This window comes from Saccopteryx leptura, chromosome 13 (genome assembly GCF_036850995.1).
Source record: "Saccopteryx leptura isolate mSacLep1 chromosome 13, mSacLep1_pri_phased_curated, whole genome shotgun sequence".
Classification (NCBI taxonomy): Eukaryota; Metazoa; Chordata; class Mammalia; order Chiroptera; family Emballonuridae; genus Saccopteryx; species Saccopteryx leptura.
In genome coordinates, this window is record NC_089515.1 from 20735344 (window position 1) to 20757209 (window position 21866).

General features: G+C 42.2%; 1 protein-coding gene across 6 annotated transcripts in view; it reads left to right on the plus strand.

Annotated features, from left to right (window-relative positions):
• Window positions 1-21866, plus strand: part of SORCS1 (sortilin related VPS10 domain containing receptor 1) — a 578632-nt gene that overhangs the window by 505108 nt on the left and 51658 nt on the right. For all 6 annotated transcript variants that reach the window (XM_066354763.1, XM_066354758.1, XM_066354761.1 and 3 more), the window contains exon 19: window positions 18065-18251. In XM_066354763.1, coding sequence (XP_066210860.1) covers window positions 18065-18251 — 187 coding nt within the window. The remainder of the gene's footprint in view (window positions 1-18064; window positions 18252-21866) is intronic.

The window sequence follows — 21866 nt, forward strand, 5'->3', positions numbered from 1 at the left end:
TATATTTTCCTACTCAATCAAGTTTTAAATTAAAAGAATCTTACCACATGAAATAGAACACATTAAATACTCTGTATCCATTTAACACAAAAAGAAAAACTAATTTACTATATTATATTATAATAATTATTTTAGCATTTCCCAATAACTTATAAATAATTATTAAAATATGAATCATGGCCTGACCTGTGGCGGGCAGTGGATAAAGCGTCGACCTGGAATGCTGAGGTCACTGGTTCAAAACCCTGGGCTTGCCCAGTCAAGGCACATATGGTAGTTGATGCTTCCTGGTTCTTCCCCCCCTTCTCTCTCTCTTTCCATCACTTCTTTCTAAAACCAGTAAGTAAAATCTTTTAAAAAAAGTGATATGAATCACGGCATTTCTGGTTGCAGTTCTAGTATCTCTACTCACTCTACTTAAGAGATAGATAGGAACTCAATAATGTGTGTGGATTTGGAGAGGTTTCCCCAGTGGTCACAAAGTCCAAACTTTGAAGAGAAAGACTCTTAAAATTTGAAGAACATCCCAAACCTGTTAAAACCTTCCTTTGAAACCTAAATCCTTTCCTTTGTTCAGCACTAGTGTATATCCTAATTATAACAAGAATATCAGTGAAAACCTTGCTAAAATAGAGCAAAGAAGAAAACTTCTTATTGACATAAGATAATCAAAGGCTAGGTGCACAGATGCTAGCTTGTAAATCCATATACAATATAGCATGTACACAAGTCAGAATTTCGCAGATTTTGACATGCTTCAGAAATAGAATCCCTTCCCATAAATAATAACATGTGAAGTTATCCTTCACATCTACATGACAAGAATGACTCCACTACATAATTCCTTCAAATCCCAAAGCTTGACCTACCTGGTGTATTATTCCAAGAACCACATGACTATTGAAGTTGATGAAAAACCCCCTTGTCAGGAACCCCACCCCTACTTCTTTTATGGTTCTCTCCAATATACTCTAATGCAGCGGTTCTCAAAGTGTGCACCAGGGGACACTGGTGCACCCTAGAAGATTTCCAGGTGTGCCCTATGGTATTCCAGAGAAATATGTGCCTTTTGGGGACCCAAAACCAACAGGGTTTTTGGAGTTTAGATTTTTGGGGGACAGAGGTGTGGGGAATTGGCTATAAGCTGACAGTCTGCCAAACTCCCACCTCACTTGCCTGATTAAGTTGCAATTAAGCTGTGGTGCTTAATTGTTTATACTACCCCTCATGTTCCCGGAAAGACTGGAGGCAAGTTTCTTCTGTCCTTTGTTTGGTGTAAAGTTAATATGATACGTATGGTGGTGGTTTTCTGCACTTAAAACAAGAGTAAAAAGAGAGGAATTCTTCAATGTATTGTTGAGGAAATCAGAGTTTGCCTTTCAAATATATACCCAAACATTGAAGAAGTCACTAGGACACATCAGGCTCATGTTTCTCATAAACAGAGGAATGAAAAAACTTAACACATTCCCACTGGGACCTGCCAAATTTACTAAATCTTACTAAGAATCTATCTATATATATAAAAAGATAACTTTTTTTTTCCTTTTTAAATTCCTCTTTTTTACAAATTCTAAAAAGCATAACAAAAAATATAACATAAAAATGTTTTTTAATGTCAGAATAAATTTAATTTTGTCATTTATTTTGTTTAATTACCATTAGAGCATGTTGTACTTTATATTGTTATTCTTTAATATTTGTCTTAATTATTATAACATATTTCTCAGAAATTTGTATATAGTATGCCTACAATTATTTGTAGGATTTTAAATGTGCCCTGACTTCAAAAAGTTTGAGAACCACTGCTCTAATGAGAGAACCTTCATTAAAAGCAACAAGGTAAAAGAGCCAGCCTTGCTTCCATTCCAGAGTCAAGAAGAAAACACACAGACACACACATAAAGACACACACACACACACAACACAATGCATGCATCCATCATTGCTTTCTTAAACTCAAAGAACAGTCAATCAAGGGACCAATCTAGAGTGGAGAGGAGGAGTTCATGAAATTGTATCTAAGAAGACATTTTGCAATTTCATCTGAATGTTAGGAAGCCGACTAAAGCTGTTTTTTTGAGACCCTTTATGCATTCAATGAGAGGCGGCATCTCTCTGTCTGGAGCATTGGTGAAGATGGATGTCCTCTGGACCACTAATGAGTACCTAATGAGCCTATAGACTTTCAAGGCAATAACTTGGCTTCCCAGAGAAATCCAATGCAAGATCCTGAAGACACAGCATGAATAGTGAAAGGTCTAATTATTCTTAAGAACTCAACAAAACCTGATTTGGAAGGTGTTCATTGGAGAAGACTGCTAGGCAGATGTAGTCTCTGTGTGTTATGGAAGATAATTAAATACAATTTAAGCAGCTGTAAGAATAAAGAGATGCAGTTTACTGCATAATTTAAAACTTTTAAATTAAATCTGAGTCAAGAGCTAAAATGAAAACTTTGATCTGTATCTCATTGTTATAATACTTTCACTTACATACAAAGACTGGAACTTAATAAGGAGAATTCATGAATATCACTTTTGTGAGTTTTAACTTCAAGACATGAAGGTTATAAAACATGTCCTGAATAAAAGAACAACAGAAATCGCCAGGAAAAGAGCTAAATAAAATGGAGGCAAGCAACTTATCAGATATAGAGTTAAAATCCATTTTTATAAAGATGTTCAAAAGCATGAAAAAGAATGTAGAAACCATAAAAAAAGGAACAGTCAGAAATTAAAAATACAATATTAGAAAAGAAATTAAGAATACACTGTAAAGAAAAAAGAGGAGTTGGATGAAGCAGAACATCAGCTCAGCAATTTGGAAAACAAGGTAGAAAAAAACACCCAATCAGAGCAGCAAAAAGAAAAAAAAACAATAAAAAGTAAGGATAGTATAAGGGACCTTTGGCACAACATGAAGTTTAATAACATCTGCATTATAGGGATGCCAGAAGAGGAAGAGAGAGAGAGTAAGGTATTGAGAACCCATTTGAAGAAAGAATGACCAAAAACTTCCCCTAATCTGGTGAAGGAAAAAGACACACAAGTCTAGGAAGCAGAGGGTACCAAATAAGATAAATCCAAAGATAACCACACAAAGATACATTATAATTAAAATGGCAAAGGTTAAAGACAAACAGAATCTTAAAAGCAGCAAGAGAAAGACACTTACAAGAAAGCTACCATAAGACTGTTAGCTGATTTCCCAACAGAAACATTTCAAGCCTGAAGGGATTGGCATGAAATATTTAAAGTGATGAAAAGCAAGGATCTACAAGCAAGACTACTTTACCCAGCAAGGCCATCATTTAAAATGGAAGAAGTAGAGAATTTTCCAGATGAGAAAAAGCTAAAGGAGTTTGATACCATCAAACCAGTATTACCAGAAATGTTAAAGGACCTTCTTGAAGAAAAAAAAGGAGAAGGAGAAGGAAGATAAAGAGAGGAACATATTTAGAAGAATAAAATGACAATGAATATGTACCTATCAGTAATCACTTTAAATATAAATGACTTAAATGCTTCTATCAAAATATATAGGGTAGCTGAATGGATAAGAAAACAAGACCCATATATAAGCTATCAAAACAGAACAAAAGATAAATGCAGACTAAAAGCTAAGAGATGGAAAAAGATATTTCATGCAAATAAAAGGGGAAAAAGTCTGAGATAGCAATACTAGTATTTGAAAAACCAGACTTTAAAATAAAGGTTGTAGTAAGATACAAAGAAGGACACTGCATAATGATAAAGGGAACAATCCAATAAGAAGCTATAACCCTTGTAAAACACAAACTGGATTGAAGACTTCAGTGTTAGACTACAAACTGTTAAATTCCTAGAAGTAAACAGAGGCACTAGAATCTTGGAAATTTCTCCTGGGAATATTTTTTTCTGCTATATCGCTACAGGCAAGGGAAACAAAAGAAAAAATAAGCAAATGGGACTATGTCAAACTAAAAATTTTTCCACTGTAAAGGAAACCATCAACAAAATGAAAAGACAACCCACTGAATGGGAGAATATATTTGCCAATACATCTGATAAGGGGTTAATATCCAACATTTATAAAGAACTTATAAACCTCAACACCAAAAACAAACAAAAAAATCTATTTTTAAAATGGGCAAAAGACCTGAAGAGACACTTTTCCAAAGACGACATACAGATGGCCAATAGTTATGAAAAGGTGCTCAACATCACTAATCATCAGAAAATGCAAATTAAAACCACGACATGTTAGCTCACACCTGTCAGGATGTGAGGAAAAGGGAACCCTCCTGCACTGTTGGTGGGAATACAGATTGGTATAGCCGCTGAGAAAGCAGTATGGAGTTATCTCAAAAAAATAAAAATAAAATAAAAAAAGGAACTGCCTTATGACCCAGCAATTCCACTTCTGAGAATATATCTAAAGAAACCCAAAACACTAATTTGAAAGAATATATGCACCCTTCTGTTTATTGCAGCATTATTTACAATAACCAAGATTTGGAAGCAGCCCAACTGCCCATTAGATGAGAAAGCAACTGCGATCCACTTACACAATGTAATAGTGCTCCCCATAAAAAAGAAAGACATCTTACCTTTTGCAACAGCCTAGGTGGACTTGGAGAGCGTTACACTAAGTGAAATAAGCCGGTCAGAGACAAGCACCATATGATTTCACTCATATGTGGAATCCAATGAACCAAATGAACTAACAAATAAAATAGAAAAAGATTTGTCGAGACAGAGAAGAAACTGCCAGCTGGCAGAGGGGAGCGGGAATTGCAAGGTGAGGTGGAAAAGGTGAAGGGATTAAGCAAAAAGAAAAAAAATCCTCATAGACACAGACAACAGTATGGGGATGACCAGAGGGAAAGGGGGTGAGGGGAGGTAGAAGGGAGTATACTGGGGACAAATGGTGAGGAAAGGAGACTTGGCTTGGGGTGGTGATGTATTATACAGTTGTACTCCTGACACCTGTATAATCTTATGAACTAATGTCACCCCAATAGATTCAATAAAAAAAGTTTAAAAAAAAAAGAAGTGAAGGTTGTGTCCTCATTAGATGGATTCCAGTGATCTGTAATTTCAATTTCACATCCATTGAGAGACTTACGGAAGCATAGAAGTGACCGGAATGCAGTGACACTTCATGAATATTGCAAGATACTGCCAGCCATCTGATGGCGAGGGAAGATGACTCTTCCTGAAATTCTCTCTGAGAATGCTCTTTTGTTGAATTCCTGAAAGAACTTGACCTACTTTTTCCTCTGAAGGCAAATCGGGGCCGGTACCAACAGCACAAATTGGTAGCGGGCCGTGTGAAGTCAGGGCAGGTATTCGTTTCTAAGCCAGCCCAGATCTGAGTGAGAAACCTCAACTCTCTTCTCCTTTGGCACAAAGGAGCAGGAGCTGATTTCAGTGAGCCAGGGGGATCTAAGAGGCTGTCTTCATCTGTATTATTCCTTACTCCATTCAGCTTTATTCTCTTGAACTCTAGTAAGGTCATTGAGCCACTTCAGTTCTCCCTCATTGCCCCAGGTACAAGGGAAAGGAGGAAATGAGGCAGGCAATTGGGGTTGTCTTTAGCCGGAGGCCGGGTGTCTGAAGTTCAGATTGGATTGGTTCACAACTGTTTCAAAGGCTCTACTTCTCTTTCCTCGTAATGCTGGTTTACGTACATTGGCGTGCTGCTACTCTTCAAGGTTTCAGGGAGTAGATGTTTGCAGTCTGCCTTAACAAGCAAAGAGAAAGCCTGTCTCATTACAGGGAGTTCTAGTTCAGTGAACATCCCAAGGGCTAGAGTCATGAAATAGTCTTCAGTTTGGGTTGTCAGTCTCTCAACCTGGCGGCTTTAGTCCCTGCAACACTGATGTCCCACTTGATCCAAATGAATGGCCACCAGCCCTGAATCAGGGCTTCACCAAACCACATAATTCTTACAGGTGTAACCTTCTCAGGTTACTAGCTATGTACTTGGCTGACCATTCATTCATTATTTCATGACTCTCCGCCTTACCAGCTCAGTCCTCAGCAGATCCACCATTAATGTACAAAGAAAAGTCTCCACCGTGAGGCTATAGCACTTGAATAAATTCTGCATCTTTAATTGAAAGCTGAAATGATCTTAGTAGCCTCAAGGGTTGTTGGGATATGTGTGTCTGTTTGATAATGTCAATAATAAGAATGATAGGATGATAAAAAAATTACAGGTCACATGACTAGGGATGACAATTAGGATCATTCTCATTCTGCACATCTTTAATGTACAGGTAAAGAACTTGAGGCCCAAATGTAAAATGCATTTCTAAGGACATGTAGCTGAGTCTCCTAAAACTCAGGTGATCACCTGGCTTTGGAGGACACTTCTTCCACAGATAGAACCTCTGTAGACCTCTGTGGAGTCACTTAGATCTCACAACAACATAGTAATTTGGAAAAGTAATGAAGTGACATCCAGGACAAGAGAACATTAATTTCAAAATGTTGACTGCCTTAGGACTGTGATGGTGAACCTTTTTATAAAAACCTCCCACTTTTGCAGTGCTGGTCAACCTGGTCCTTCCTGCCCACTGGTGGGCATTCCAGCTTTCATGGTGGGCAGTAGTGGAGCAACCAAACGGTGCCGTGATTGGCCCGCCATGAAAGCTGGAACGCCCACTAGTGGGAGGGAGGAGCCAGGTTGACCAGCACTGCAAAAGTGGGCGGTTTTTATAAAAAGTTTCACCATCACGGGCCTAACATAAAACAGTATAATGATTCCAGTGTTGTGGTGGTGGTGGGGGGTACATTCTCATTGGCTAATATGGTATTAACCAATCTGTTAACAGTGTAATCTCTGGGGGTTAAGATTATGAGTCATTTAATATTTTTCCCTCATATGACTTTTGTCTACATTTTTTCAATGATATATCATGGCTTTTCTCTGTATTTATTTTCTAATAAAAAAACGTACTTTATTACATATTTTACTATGAGAAAATATTGATTCCATAGGTGTAATCCTAAAGAAATATTCCTCCTAGTCTTTTTTTTTTAAAGAAGTGTAAATTTTGTTCTTATTATACAGCATACCTGAATGTTTTCCTTCTAGATTTTTAAAAATCATTTAAAAGCATTTGTAAGATGTAAGTCATTTGGTAGCCCCAGAGTTTCCTTGTCAAAGCCTGCTGGGGTAACCCTACAGCCACCGTGCCATGGTATCAGTATAACAATGTCCCTGCATCCAGACCCATGGGGCTGTGGTTACAAGTGATGATTTAAACCATTTTGATGTTCCATTTTGAAGTTCTTGGTCTGAGCACTAGATCTAGAAGTGCATGGATAGCGAGGCAAGTCCCAAAGATCACAGTCCTCAAAGAAGGGTACAGCTATCAGCATCTTATCAGAGAAAAGGTGGGATATCATGTGTCCAGTTGAATGATTGGTGGTTCTGTAGTCGGGTGTCCCTGGCTTATTCTCTGGTAAGATCATAAAACCCTAGGTGCTGCCCTCCTCACTGGTGTGAATGTTCTTCCTCCAAGTCAGGGCATCCGAGTTCACGGTTGCCTCTGTTCGCAGAGAAGCTTGAAGATCTAGGCATGTGGAGAGACACCTTTGCTATAGAAAGCCATCTCTGAGTAGGCAGCGGAGAAGGGCTGACTCTGGGTTTGGCATTTATGCTGATATCTAGACATCTTGAGACTGTTTACCAGAGCTCACTTTTAAAGCTGAAAAGAAGCTCATAGCACTCGATTTGAACCAGACATCCAGGAAAGACTCTCTCCCAGCTGATGCAGGGAGGCAGCCTCAGCTTTCAGCAACAGAGGCACCTCTCGGAAAGAATGCCAGAGGACTGGAATTTACTTGGGAAGATGTATGCGCAACTTCTTTTTCCTGCAGACTGGCATGCCCTGTGCTAGAGGGGCTCAGTTTATCATTATAAAATGGGAGGCGCAACACAGGTCCAGCAGCTGATCCCTGTCCTGACTCATCTCACTTTCTGTCCATCACTCGTATCAGCAGGGGTCTTTACAGGCACACCTTGCACTTCCACGCTCTTTTGCAGAGCCTGGCATACTACCCTGGGCTCCTCTCACATCATTATGTGATGAGGAATCTGATGCCTATGGGCATTCTTCTAAAGGGCTTTAGTCTCTGAAGCAGGGGTCCCAAACTTTTTACACAGGGGGCCAGTTCACTGTCCCTCAGACCATTGGAGGGCTGGACTATAAAAATACTATGAACAAATCCCTATGCACACTGCACATATCTTATTTTAAAGTAAAAAAAAAAAATGGGAACAAATACAATATTTAAAATAAAGAACAAGTAAATTTAAATCAACAAACTGACCAGTATTTCAATGGGAACTATGGAACTGCTTTTGGCTAATGAGATGGTCAATGTGCTCCTCTCACTGACCACCAATGAAAGAGGTGTCCCTTCCGGAAGTGCAGCAGGGGCTGGATAAATGGCCTCAGGGGGCCACATGTGGCCCGCGGGCCATAGTTTGGGGACCCCTGCTCTGAAGCTTACAGAAGCTCTCTGGTTTCACATGTGAGTGACTCCATTTCTCAGTACTCACCTGGAATGAGCACAATAGAGTAGTTTGAGTGTCTTCTGTGAGCAGGTGGTAGGAGTGATGAACTCGGAGTTAAAATGAACTCGGTTCAACCTAGTCTCTCATGCTACACAAACTTTCAAGTGTTTTACGTGCGAGTCTTTTAGGGTTAAAGATTAGATAAGATACCATGTGGACAGCAGTTATTATTACTTGCACAGTAGAGTTTCAACAAATGCTCTCTCTCTCTCCTTTCCTAGCGACCATCAGAGAATGTTCTAGAACAATCTTGCACATTTTATGTAAGAAGTTGCATGCCAGAGTTTCACTTGAATAAGTACAAGGTGGATAGCCCTTCTCGCCATGTACTCAATCTGCAGGTTGAGTACTTATTGAAGCTCTTATTTGAGGGCCAGGGTACATGGAATCATAGTGTCTCCTTTCCTGCTTCTTGTCGAGACCTCACTAACCTAAGTCTAAACCTACCTCAAGTAGGGCTTGTGGGGCAGTGGTGGGCTCTTCTACTTCATGCCTTCCACCCTGCCTGAGTAGCTTTAGCCATGAGGGGAAAGGACTGAACCATCTGATTTTTGTTTCTGTCCTTTAATGTTACTTAGTGATATTTTTAACTGTAATTTGTGGTCAAAAGAGCATGAAAATAACAACAGAAACCCAAACCCAAAGTTGGCTGTATCCCATCATGAATCTAACCGATGTCTGTGTTACCTTCTGGTCAGTTCCCCTATATATATATACTGTTCACAAAAATTAGGGGATATTTTATTGCTTCATATTCATTTTGAAATATCCCCTAATTTTTGTGAGCAATATACTTAGCCAATATTTAAATAGTTACAGTAATAGCAGAGATAGAATAGTGTGCTTTCTCCTGTTTCTCCTGCTACACACACTTCACCCCCTGTTCAATTCGGTGAAGTCTTTATTTCCCCTTGTTGTCCCCCTTCCTCCTCCTCCTGCACCTCTCCCTGCCCCTCCCCCTCTTCCCCCAGCGAGTGCTAACAGCGGGGCTGTGTCTGCGGGCACCTTTCCCTGGACAACACACACAGGCTTAGACTGCATATACGGCTAGATTGTTGCTTTTTTCTTTTCACAAATGCAGGTTTTACTATAGTCATTTCTCTACATTTGTAGTTATTTCTGCATATACTCTCAGGTCCCTTTCAAGACTGAATTTTGGTGATGCTGGAGTCACCACACCCCCAGCTCTGCAGGGACCAGGCTCTGACATCTGAGCCCAGAGCAGGGGTCCCCAAACTACAGCCCGCGAGCCGCATGCAGCCCCCTGAGGCCATTTATCCGGCCCCCGCCGCACTTCCGGAAGGGGCACCTCTTTCATTGGTGGTCAGTGAGAGGAGCATAGTTCCCATTGAAATACTGGTCAGTTTGTTGATTTAAATTTACTTGTTCTTTATTTAAAATATTGTATTTGTTCCCGTTCTGTTTTTTTTTTTTTACTTTAAAATAAGATATGTGCAGTGTGCATAGGGATTTGTTCATAGTTTTCTTTATAGTCCGGCCCTCCAACGGTCTGAGGGACAGTGAACTGGCCCCCTGTGTAAAAAGTTTGGGGACCCCTGGCCCAGAGTCTACCCCCAGTGGATCTCTGAGGCCGTGGGGGGCGTCTTGGAATCTCATTCGGGTCGGAAGTTTTCCATGTGGAGCGACTATCATTTATTTTCCCATTTTTCTCTGAAGTCAAGTGGCAGGCACTGATAGGTTCACACACCTTTCATGCCTCAGGTTAATCTTGGCTTCATTGTAGCCGTTTTGATATATTTGTTTTCCTATTATGCAGTCAACGGTGCCCTCAGAGAATCCTCAGAGGATTTCATTTGGCTTGTGTGCCTTTCTTGGGCACTTCTTTTGAGCTAATGTCCTCAGTTCCGTATCTATATTAGGGCATGCGACGAAATGGGCTAAAGAATTTTATGTGACAGTCTCGGTATTTGCATGCCTCGCCTCTCTTTCAGAAACAACAGCTTGTGATTGATTTGATTAAATTTACTCTCAGTTTCACACCAGGTTTTCCTGACTACTAATTCCAAATACCAATTGTTTCCCGTATTCTCTGTCTTCTTTACGGCTTGAACGTGACACCACTCCCCACAGGGAAGACATAAGAATGGTGTACGGAGGAGGCATTGGAGATCTTGCTTCCTGGCAATCGTTACCAGTTTGGCTCACATAAACTCTTATAAAAATTCTCAAAAAATAAAAAATATGAATGGCATATGGAGTTCTGACAGCCCATCTTTCCACTTGAAAGCAAAAATGCTGTCAGAGGGGCAAAGAGACAAGGCCAGGAGTAGAGTCTAACAAGAAAGGTATTACAAGTAGCTTTCAATTAAAGGAGTTCAGCTCGGGCTGAGCCTCGTGGGTAAAGTTAAATCACAGTTCATCTTAAACCCCTTCTTACGTCTCTGTAGCTGCGGGGTTTTAGGCATCTCTTTTTTTTTTTTTCTGAAGCTGGAAACGGGGAGAGACAGCCAGACAGACTCCCGCATGCGCCTGACCAGGATCCACCCGGCACGCCCACCAGGGGGCGATGCTCTGCCCACCAGGGGGCCTCCGGGACGTCGCTCTGCCGCGACCAGAGCCACTCTAGTGCCTGGGGCAGCAGCCAAGGAGCCATTCCCAGCGCCCGGGCCATCTTTGCTCCAATGGAGCCTCGGCTGCGGGAGGGGAAGAGAGAGACAGAGAGGAAGGAGGGGGTGGGGGTGGAGAAGCAAATGGGCGCTTCTCCTATGTGCCCTGGCCGGGAATCGAACCCGGGTCCCCCGCACGCCAGGCCGACGCTCTACCACTGAGCCAACCGGCCAGGGCTTAGGCATCTCTTTTATTCTGTCTGTGACCCAGTGCTTTCTGGTATATCAAATGAAAATGACATCTGTCCTTGCTGTGTCCCGGAATTCCTAATAGCCAAATGAGGTGACACACAAGAAGACACTTTGATGAACAAGCACATTAGCTATGCACAGTATTCAAAATGTATTGAGCGGGGAAAAAAAAAAAAGAATCATCTGTGAGCTCTGTATTAGGTACTGGTACCGAAGATACAGTCATTAGGAATACACCTCAGCCCTTAGAAGTTTACACTAATGGCCCTCATCTCCCACCAGCAACTTGTTTTCCTTGAGAAGTGAGCGTGTATTGTGGATCTTTTGTTTGTGATTATGGACCAGTCACTAACAATGGGTTTGGGTCTTTATTCCTGGCTTTATTGATGCGTGCTTAGCAATGGCCATCCTGAAACATCCTGGGAAAATTTGACCATCAGACTAAAGTAAAAGGATGGCCCCAGCTTGTCCTATACTGCAGTGGTCCCCAACCTTTTTTGGTTTAATGTCAAAAAGTATTTTCATGGACTGGCCTTTAGGGTGGGACGGATAAATGCACAAAATAAAATTATGTGACCGGCGAAAAAACTGTGGTATTTTTAGATATAATTGTTGAACTTACGAAACAAGCATTAAGAGTGAGTCTTAGACGGATGTAACAGAGGGAATCTGGTCATTTTTTAAAAATAAAACATCATTCAGACTTAAATATAAATAAAACGGAAATAATGTAAGTTATTTATTCTTTCTCTGCGGACCAGTACCAAATGGCCCATGGACCGGTACTGATCCACAGCCTGGGGGTTGGGGACCACTGCTGTACTGTATTCATCTTCAGAGATATTCAATCACAAGAAAGTCTAATGTTCAAGAACCAAGCTCAAGGGCCTCAACCACTGGTGTGGCCCAGCACCAACTACAGACCTTCTCAGATCATGGCAGGGCCGAGCGTCCGCCCCAAAAGCCCTGAGCCAGCAGCTGGATCTGGGGTGATAGCTGGACATCAGTGTTTTATGTTTTTTTCATTACTATAGAGATGCTGACATCAAAGGCTGAGATTCATTCACAACTAATAAACTATGGGAGTTAATTTAACAAGAAGGTGTGTGTAATTTTCTCTTTGCAACTCATATTTCAGTACACCATCATCTGCCCTGAACTCCCCTCATTGGATTCCCAGAATACTTAGCCTCTTCCTAATTCATCCTCTGTATTGTAGCCAGAGTGATCTCTTTTTTTCCATCCTTTTACCTTCAGTCTATGTGCATCTTTTGTTTTGAGCTGTGTCTCTTGTAGACAGCCTATGTATGGGTCGTGTTTTCTTATCCATGCAGCTACCGTATGTCTTTTGATTGGATCATTTAATCCATTTACATTTAAGGTTATTATTGATATGTAGTTGTTTATTGCCATTTTATTCTTTAAATCTATATTCCCCTTTTACTATATTCTTTTCCCTTTTTGTTCTGTTTACAACAGGCTCCTTAACATTTCTTGCAGCATTGGTTTGGTTGTAATGAATTCCTTGAGTTTTTTTTTTTTTTGTCTGAGAAGCTTTTTATTTCTTCTTCAATTTTATTTTATTTTTTATTTATTTATTATTTTTCTTTGTATTTTTATGAAGCCAGAAACGGGGAGGCAGTCAGACAGACTCCCGCATGCGCCCGACCGGGATCCACCCGGCACACCCACCAGGGGGTGACGCTTTGCCCATCTGGGGTGTCACTCTGTTGCAACCAGAGCCACTCTAGCGCCTGAGGCAGAGGCTACAGAGCCATCCGCAGTGCCCAGGCCAACTTTGCTCCAATGGAGCCTCAGTTGTGGGAGGGGAAGAGAGACAGAGAGGAAGGAGAGGGGGAGGGGTGAAGAAGCAGATGGGCGCTTCTCCTGTGTGCCCTGGCCGGGAATCGAACCCGGGACTCCTGCATGCCAGGCCGATGCTCTACCACTGAGCCAACTGGCCAGGGCCTCTCCTTCAATTTTAAATGATAGCCTTGCTGGATAAAGAAGTCTTGGTTGAAGGCTCTTGTTCTGCATTACTTTGAATATTTCTTGCCATTCCTTTCTGGCCTCAAGTGTTTCTGTTGAGAAGTCGGATGTCATCCTTATGGGGGCTCCTTTGTAGGTGATAGCCTTTTTTTCTCAAGCAGCTCTTAATATTTTCTCTTTATCTCTTAGCTTTGGTATTTTAATTATGATATGTCTTGGTGTAGATTTCTTTGGGTTTCTCTTTAATGGAGTTCTCTGTGCTTCTTGAACTTGTGTGACTTTTTCCTGCATCAATTTAGGGAAGTTTTCAGCTATGATTTCATTGAACAAGGTCTCTATCTCTTGTTCTTTCTCTTCTTCTTCAGCAACCCCTATGATGCAGATGTTGTTTCTCTTTAGGTTGTCACAGAGTTCTCTTATAGTTTCCTCAGATTTTTTCAGCATCATTTCTTTTTGCTGCTTTGCTTCCATGTTTTCATTTATCTTGTCTTCTAAATTGCTGATTTAATCCTCTGCTTCATCCAGCCTGCTTTTAATTGCTTCTAGTGTAGTCTTCATTTCTGATATTATATTTATCATTTCTGACTGGTTCTTCTTTATTATTTCAATGTCCTTTTTGATGCTTGTTATCTTTTTATTTATGTGCTCATTGTGTCTATCCATTGTTGTTCTAAGATCTTTCAGCATTCTAATAATCATTATTTTAAACTCTGTATCTAGTAGTTTGCTTATTTCCATCTCACTCAGTTCATTTTCTGGGGTTCCTCTTGTTGATTCATTTGGATTGCACTTCTCTGTCTTCCCATTTTGTCTGTGTATACCCTCTTTGTTTGGGTGCCTTGTTTGTAGATCTGGCTAAGTCTAGGGTTGGTGTTGTCTGCCTCCAATTTTTAGTTGTGTTATTTCTAGGTCTTTTTGGGTTGGCATCAGCTGTTTTTTGTCCAGAGTGATCTTTTTGAATTAAAAATACCATCATGCCATTATTCCCTGAATCCCCACTTAAACCACTTTAATGGCTTCTTACTGCTCTTAGGAGAAAGATAATATTAGAAACTTGCCCCACAAGTCCTAAAATATTATTGTTTTCTCCCATTCAGTCTCATTCAATAGCTTAGTCCTACTGTATCTATATCTTCAGCCTCCTTTACCTGTACCACCCACTTCTGCCACAGGGCCCTTGCATATCTGTTTCCTTTGCATAGACTCCTCACCTCCATTGCCTTCACTCATGTCCTTTGTTTGGTTAATTTCTTTCTTTAGGCCTTCTCTGCTCAGATATCACTTCTTCTGGGAAACTTCCTTTGACCTCAATCATATCAGATCTTCATTGCTATGTACTCTCCTTCATATTACCCCTATTAATACTTTTTATTTCTTTATGAGATTGTTTATTTAACAATCTCATAAATTGTCTCACTAGTAGTCTGTATGCTCATGAAAACCCAGGTCACATCTGTTTTGTTGGTTGGTTATAATTCTTTTTCTTATTTAGTGTCTGACAAAAGATAGACACTCAATAAATATCTGTGAGTTGGGTGGGTGGGTGGTTTGTTGGTTGGTTGGATAGATGCATGGTTAGTTGGTTGGATGGATGAATGACTGACCACAGAGCCATTTAAAGCCAGGTCAGCTTGTCTAATCAAATGGAGATCTAGGACTTTGGCAATGTTCCCTTTGTCCTGTTTCTTATTCTCTGAAAGGAGCTGGCATCCCCACTTCAGATTGTAATCATAATTGAAGCAATTCAGAGCTGATGTCAAGTGGGCCCCAAAGTTACAAAGTAATAGTCGTATTTTGTTTACCAAGCCCTTGAGAGCCACTGAAGGCAAAGGCATGGATCCAGTTTGTTGCAATTGAGCAGGGATGAAATATGCTTCTGTCAGCTGTCAGATTCGGCCCCTTGATGCTCTTGCATCCTAGTATGGAGTACCACATCAGCAGGCCCTATGGGTCTCACATTGTTTGGGGGATTACATGCATTTGCCTACAAGGGGTCTCAGGTGTGCAGTAAGACACACACACACACACACACACACACACACACACACACACACCCTTAGTACCTGACCTAGTACTCTAAAAGCTTGACTCTTCTGTATGGCAACTCGACTGATGCACTGGTCCAAATACCGTGTAGCTCCCTCCTTTCACCTAGACTTTCCATAGAGAACCTTGTCAATGGTGCAGTTGTTTCCTTAGTCCTCTTGCAAATGGTGATGTCCTGATGTCTACTCTGGCCCCACAAGGAACCCTAACTCTCTCTCTCCTTCTCAGAAGTGATATTGCCTGTTTTATTCCATAGTTAACTCGAGATCCTCCTGGTATTTCCCCAAGATACTTGTCCCATTTAATGTCAGTAGAATAAAAGGTGAGCTCTTTTTCTAGTGTTCGCTGGAAGCAACTCTGTTGAAAATCTGAGAAACATGGGAGCAGAAACTAACGAGAAAGAGAATGAGAAACTGATCAGTCCAAGTTGGTTTTCCAAATGAAGGACAAGTCAGCAAGAATGGTTGACATTTCTATTTATTAGTGAAGGAAATTCAGCGAATTGCACCATGTTGAGGCTTGTAAACATTTGTGTTGTAGTTTTTTTTGGGGGGATTGTTTTTTGTTTTTACAGAGAGAGAGAGAGTCAGAGAGAGGGATAGATAGGGACAGACAGACAGGAACAGAGAGAGAGATGAGTAGCACCAATCATCAGTTTTTTGTTGCGACACCTTAGTTGTTCATTGATTGCTTTCTCATATGTGCCTTGACCAGGGGGCTACAGCAGACTTACTGACCCCTTGCTCGAGCCAGTGACCTTGAGTCTAAGCTGGTGAGCTTTGCTCAAACCAGATGAACCCACACTCAAGCCAGTGACCTTGGGGTGTTGAACCTGGGTCCTACACATCCCAGTCCGATGCTCTATCCACTGAGCCACTGCCCGGTCAGGCCTATGTTGTAGTTTTGAATGAAGTTTTATTCCCTCCCTAAGAAAGAATGTTTGCCCATGTCCGTACTGGGAGGGAGTGTTGTGTGCCCCTCCCCCACAATGCTTGGCCCAGCGCAGATCAGAAGAGTAGGTCACACACGTTCATAGGATTTGAACTGCTTTTCCTTTCCCTGTGAATTAATCTTTTAAATGTCAGCATTTTAAATGTGGCCTTTTCAAAAAATATGATACCATATGAACCTAACTTAATCGAAAATACATTTCTAGTTCAAAGGTTCCCTTGCCCCCCCGAAAATGAGAAAAGCTAACAAATAAAGTATATTAAAGTATAGGTTGTGCGTGGTGGGAACTGTGTTTGTCAGTTGGATCCAAAAACCTTTGTTCCTGAAGAATCTTGACCATAATTCCAAAGGTCTTTTTTTTTTCTTAACAGGTCTGGGATTTTATACATAAGACGTTATCTTCTCCTGCTTACCTGGAGAAAATTTAGAATCCTGTGACATGTCTTTTAGAATGAGTCTTAGAGTCAACACAGGAAGGTGTTGTGCCCGTTTCTTTAGACCAAATGGGGCTGAATGACATGCATGAAATAAGGTAGCTTGTGACTGGCATGCTGAGGTTCAAGCCTGCAGAAGCCGTCAATTCTTTACCCACAAATAATGAATGAAACACAACCCCAGAGAGATGAGCCTGAATCCCAGGACTGTGGCTAATGAGCTTTGTTAACCTTGAGGGAATGATTAAAACCTTTCTTTTTTTTGTATTTTTGTATTTTTTCTAAGTTAGAAGCGGGGAGGCAGTCAGACAGACTCCCACATGTGCCTGACCGGGACCCACCCGGCTTGCCCACCAGGGGGCGATGCTCTGCCCATCTGGGGCATTGCTCTGCTGCAACCAGAGCCATTCCAGCACATGAAGCAGAGGCCGTGGAGCCATCCTCAGCTCCCCAGCCAACTTTGCTCCAATGGAGCCTTGGCTACGGGAGGGGAAGAGAGAGATAGAGAGAAAAGAGAGGGGGAAGCATGGAGAAGCAGATGGGCGCTTCTCCTCTGTGCCCTGACCAGTAATCAAACCCGGACATCCACACACCGGGCCAGCACTCTACCACTGAGCCAACCGGCCAGGGCTAAAACCTTTCTTGACTAAAGCATCTTCAACTGTAAGATGGATGAACAATGCTTGCTTTCCTTTCCAGACTAGGATTCCATGATGAACAAAATGACTTTAGAAGTAAAAAAAATGCTGAAGTATTAAAGAATTAACCATCGTTATCTTAATAATAGGGCTGAGCCTAATGTCGTATCAGGCAGAAGGCAAGGTAAAGTATCTGCAGAAATTAAAAATAATAAAATAAAAAGGGATTCAGGGGTTGTGAACACATAGGAAGTGGTCTGTAACCATGTCAGGTAGGCGGAATATTTAAAACTACGGACACCATTTTTTTATTGACATGGATAAGACAATAAGCAAAGCCTTCAGAGGAATTGAATATCAAATTGGAGCTGATAATCAAACACTTAATTTTTCCAACCTGGAAACTTTTGGTAGTCAGTGCCCTTCAGAACTGGAGAACATCCATCTTAGTAAGCACCTGTCTGCCAAAGACTGTCACAGGGATTCTGTCAAACACAGACAGATCCTCCCAGCTGCCATTGTCCCTGAGCCAGCCAGCAGGACCAGCCCCGCCCCCAGAGCAGACCCAGCCAAGCGTAGACTCCCTTTCCCCTGATGTCGGGCTGTCTTTCAGGGTGACGTTCAGAGGACATTCATCCAGGTGGACTTCGGCGATGGCATTGCAGTGTCTTACGTCAACCTCAGCTCCATGGAAGACGGGATTAAGCACGTCTATCACAATGTGGGCATTTTCCGAGTGACCGTGCAGGTGGACAACAGCCTCGGGTCTGACAGCGCCGTCCTGTACTTACATGTAACTTGTATGTTATTACCGTTGTTGATTTATGACATGATTTAAATATTGGGTCTCCTTTTCAAATATCACCCAAAATTTCATCTCTGGAAGAAGCTTACTTGTTAGGGACTTTTTAGCAGGAGGGGCAAGGAGAACAAGAGAGCCAAGTGAGGAGAGAGTAAGAAGAAATTCAGGCAGTAGGATTTGAATCATCTTGGCCTCTGGTTTCTTTCCAAACCTTCATTGTATTTCCTATACCTCGCCCGGGGACCTACACACCTGAGATGCAATCGCCACATCTGGGCTGGGCCTGAGCAACTGGCTAAGCTGTTTGACTAAATATGAATTTGTCCTCTTTTTTAGAGGGAGAGTCAGAAAGGTTTGAAAGCAAGCACCGGGCATGTTCAAATAAAATCCAAGTTCTGGCCAAGAGTATTAAGCCTGGGCAATATTCCATGCTTCTCACCCGCCCCTTGCCTATCGAACCAAGCCGAGTGCAGAATGCGCTAACTAAAATATTTTGTAAGCTGCTTGGTCCAGTGGGAGGATATGCCCTTTCAGGGTCCCCAAGAGACCGTTTGGCTCCTGCGGAACCTGCTGTCTCAGCAACTCTTGATCTTTATCTCCCGTACACTCGGGACAGAGGTTCTTTGAAGCAACACTCCACCTTCTTTGGGTTTAAACAGCTTTACCAGGTTCCCAGTTGGTCAACTGCATCTTCCCCTTTTCAGTTAAAAACGTTTCATTCCTACTGTGTGCCAGGCTTTGTGCGAACCAGGCTCTTTGTGTGTAAACTCTGCATCCTCAGAACAACCCTCTGAAGTGGGCACTATTGGAAATGCTACTTTCAAAGAACAGTGAGGTCCCAAGAGCTTAAAAAAAAAAAACCTATTTGAAGTTGCAGACCTACTCCGTGACAGAGCCAGGTTTCAGACTCAGGCCTACCTGTCGTCTCAGGTTCCAGCTCTCGATCATTGAAGTTATGGTCACAGCCAACAGTGCCTTGGATTTCGAGGGTCTACATCTCCATCAGCCTCCTCCGCCTCCCTCAACATGTTTGCATATCATCCTGAAGTAACACGAGCATTTAAATTAGGAGTGCATGTTCTATACGACTACGTAGGTTCAAGGCACTTGTTAAGAGGCTCCCTTCTTGTTGAGTGCCACCCTTAAAACTGTCCTGGGTAGACTTTCTGGAGTTGCCTCATACTAAGAAATAATCTCATGATGATATCATAGCAGTAATTACAACACTTTCATAAATGCATCACAAACACTAGTTATTGAAACAACATTGCAACCAAAGACAGTGCATCTGCTGCACCTGGCTGCCTCCCTGGGAGCCTATTAATGGCCGCAGTTCTATAAGGGCGGTTTTTGTTAGCCGCTTTCCTTAAGAATCACAGTCATTTTAGTCTATTACCCATATATGTATTAAACATCTACCACCCTCCGACCACATGTAAATACTGATTTCAAATTCAGCAGCAGTGTTTTGTCTCCATTTTCGGGATATCTCATAGAGGAAGAACGCCTTGTGGCTTCTCTCTCACCCTTTACAATGATCCTAATCCGGGGAGGTGCCTTCCTAGCTCAGCCTACGCCCAGGGTTTACTGAATCCTGGGAAGGAAAAGCAGCACAGAGTTTGTCTCTGCTCAAGATTCAAGGTTGCTAAAGCCACAACTTCTAAGAGAAATGAACTTCTTTGATCACTTGCAATTTCTTTTTCTTTTTTTTTTTAAATTTTGTCTCATTAGTCTAGTTGAGTGGCTTACCTATTTGACGATTTAACCTTAACCATAGTGGAAGATGATTTGTAATGGAAAGTTTTATGTTGTGATTTTAATTTTGTTACACTCAGTTTGGGTTAAGTGGTTAGAAAAGCATGCCTCATATAACGGAAGCCCTTTCTAGGCCTGGCCTTGGGGACCAGAATGAATTCTTTTGTACTCACTACGTTAAAGAGGATTATTTTAAAACTTCTGTGAATTCATGTACACCCAAAACCCACGACAAGAGCAGTTTCAGCACGTTCTTTGGTGCTCCTCCCCTAAATGACCCACTCTGTGTTACGAGGTACACGGACTCCTTGCTGTCCGGACACCTCAACCAGGAAGGCAACACCGACAACACAGGCTCATTTTTTCAGGTGGAAAAATGAAAGATTAGAGAAGTACTGTGACACGTTGAAGCTAACAGGAAGTCAGAACAAGACCATGATGGATTCACACATCCCCAAATCTCAAACCTGAAGGGTATTGTAAAGCTCGTATTCGCAGCCACCATCAAAGCCACCTGGCCAATGCAGGTTCAGGTTTGATTCGGACCAATGGTAATGAAGCAACAGAGCCAAAAATTGGTGGTCCATTTTCCTTTAATCTAGACTCGCACTTGGCAAGCGAGTAACAACAAATACACTGGGCTCCAAAACCCACTCATTCAGGCTCACAAAGCTACTGACTTATCCGAGTTTCCTAGAATAAAAGGCTTCCACCTCACCAGCCTTATTCACCTCTGTTCCCCATCTCCTTCTCCTCCAAGAACTGGCTGCTACCTCCTCCACCTGGCTTCCCTGCCCTGCTCCAGCCTGGGCTCCTCCTCCCTAAGAGAAGTGGCCACTCTCCCCCAAAAAGGCCTCCTAGCTCCTCTTTTTAAAACCTTTGGGCCCTGGCCGGTGTGCTCAGTGGTAGAGCATTGGCCTGACGTGCAGGAGTCCCGGTTCGATCCTGGCCAGGGCACACAGGAGAGGCGCCCATCTGCTTCTCCACCCCTCCCCCTCTCTTTCCTCTCTGTCTCTCTCTTCCCCTCCCTCAGCTGAGGCTCCATTGGAGCAAAAGATGGCCAGGGCGCTGGGGATGGCTCCTTGGCCTCTGCCCCAGGCACTAGAGTGGCTCTGGTTGCAACAGAGCGACGCCCCGGATGGGCAGAGCATTGCCCCCTGGTGGGCGTGCCGGGTATATCCCAGTTGGGCACATGCAGGAGTCTGTCTGACTGCCTCCCTGTTTCCAGCTTCAGAAAAATACAAAATAATAATAATAATAATAATAATAATAAATAAATAAAATCTTTGGTGAGAAAGCCCTCCTTCAACACAAATTAGCATAACTACGCCCCTTCTAAGCATGAAGGGCATTCAGCGGCCCCATGTGGGCAGTGGCCATCTTTAACAGGGTGAGCAAAATATATCTTATCTGCCCGACAGGTATCATGGCAATTTTCGGTGTTATATGCCAGGATAAAGTTGGGCAAGGTGGCATTTAGCAAAAAAAAAAAAAAAAAATCAAAACCAAAAGCCGAATTGGGAGTTGGAAGGTCCCACATGCTGGCCTGAACTCCTGGCCTGGTACTCCATTTCTTTGAGCTGAAATTTTTCTCTGTCACCTGGAAAATGCATATTTTGCTTCTGAAAGATTCTGTTGAGCATAATATTCTGGGCCCTGTCAACTAGCAAAGCTTGATTTTCAGTGATCACAGAGCAGCATGTGCACGGGGACTTAGGCTCTGAGCAGGGATTCTTAGCTCAGCATGCCAGACGTGCCCTCTGCCCTCTCACCCAGCTCCTCCCCCCAGTACCCCCCCCCCCCGCCCCCACTGCCTGCCTTAAACACACTCCCTCCACTTTCCAGTTCAGAATGGTGC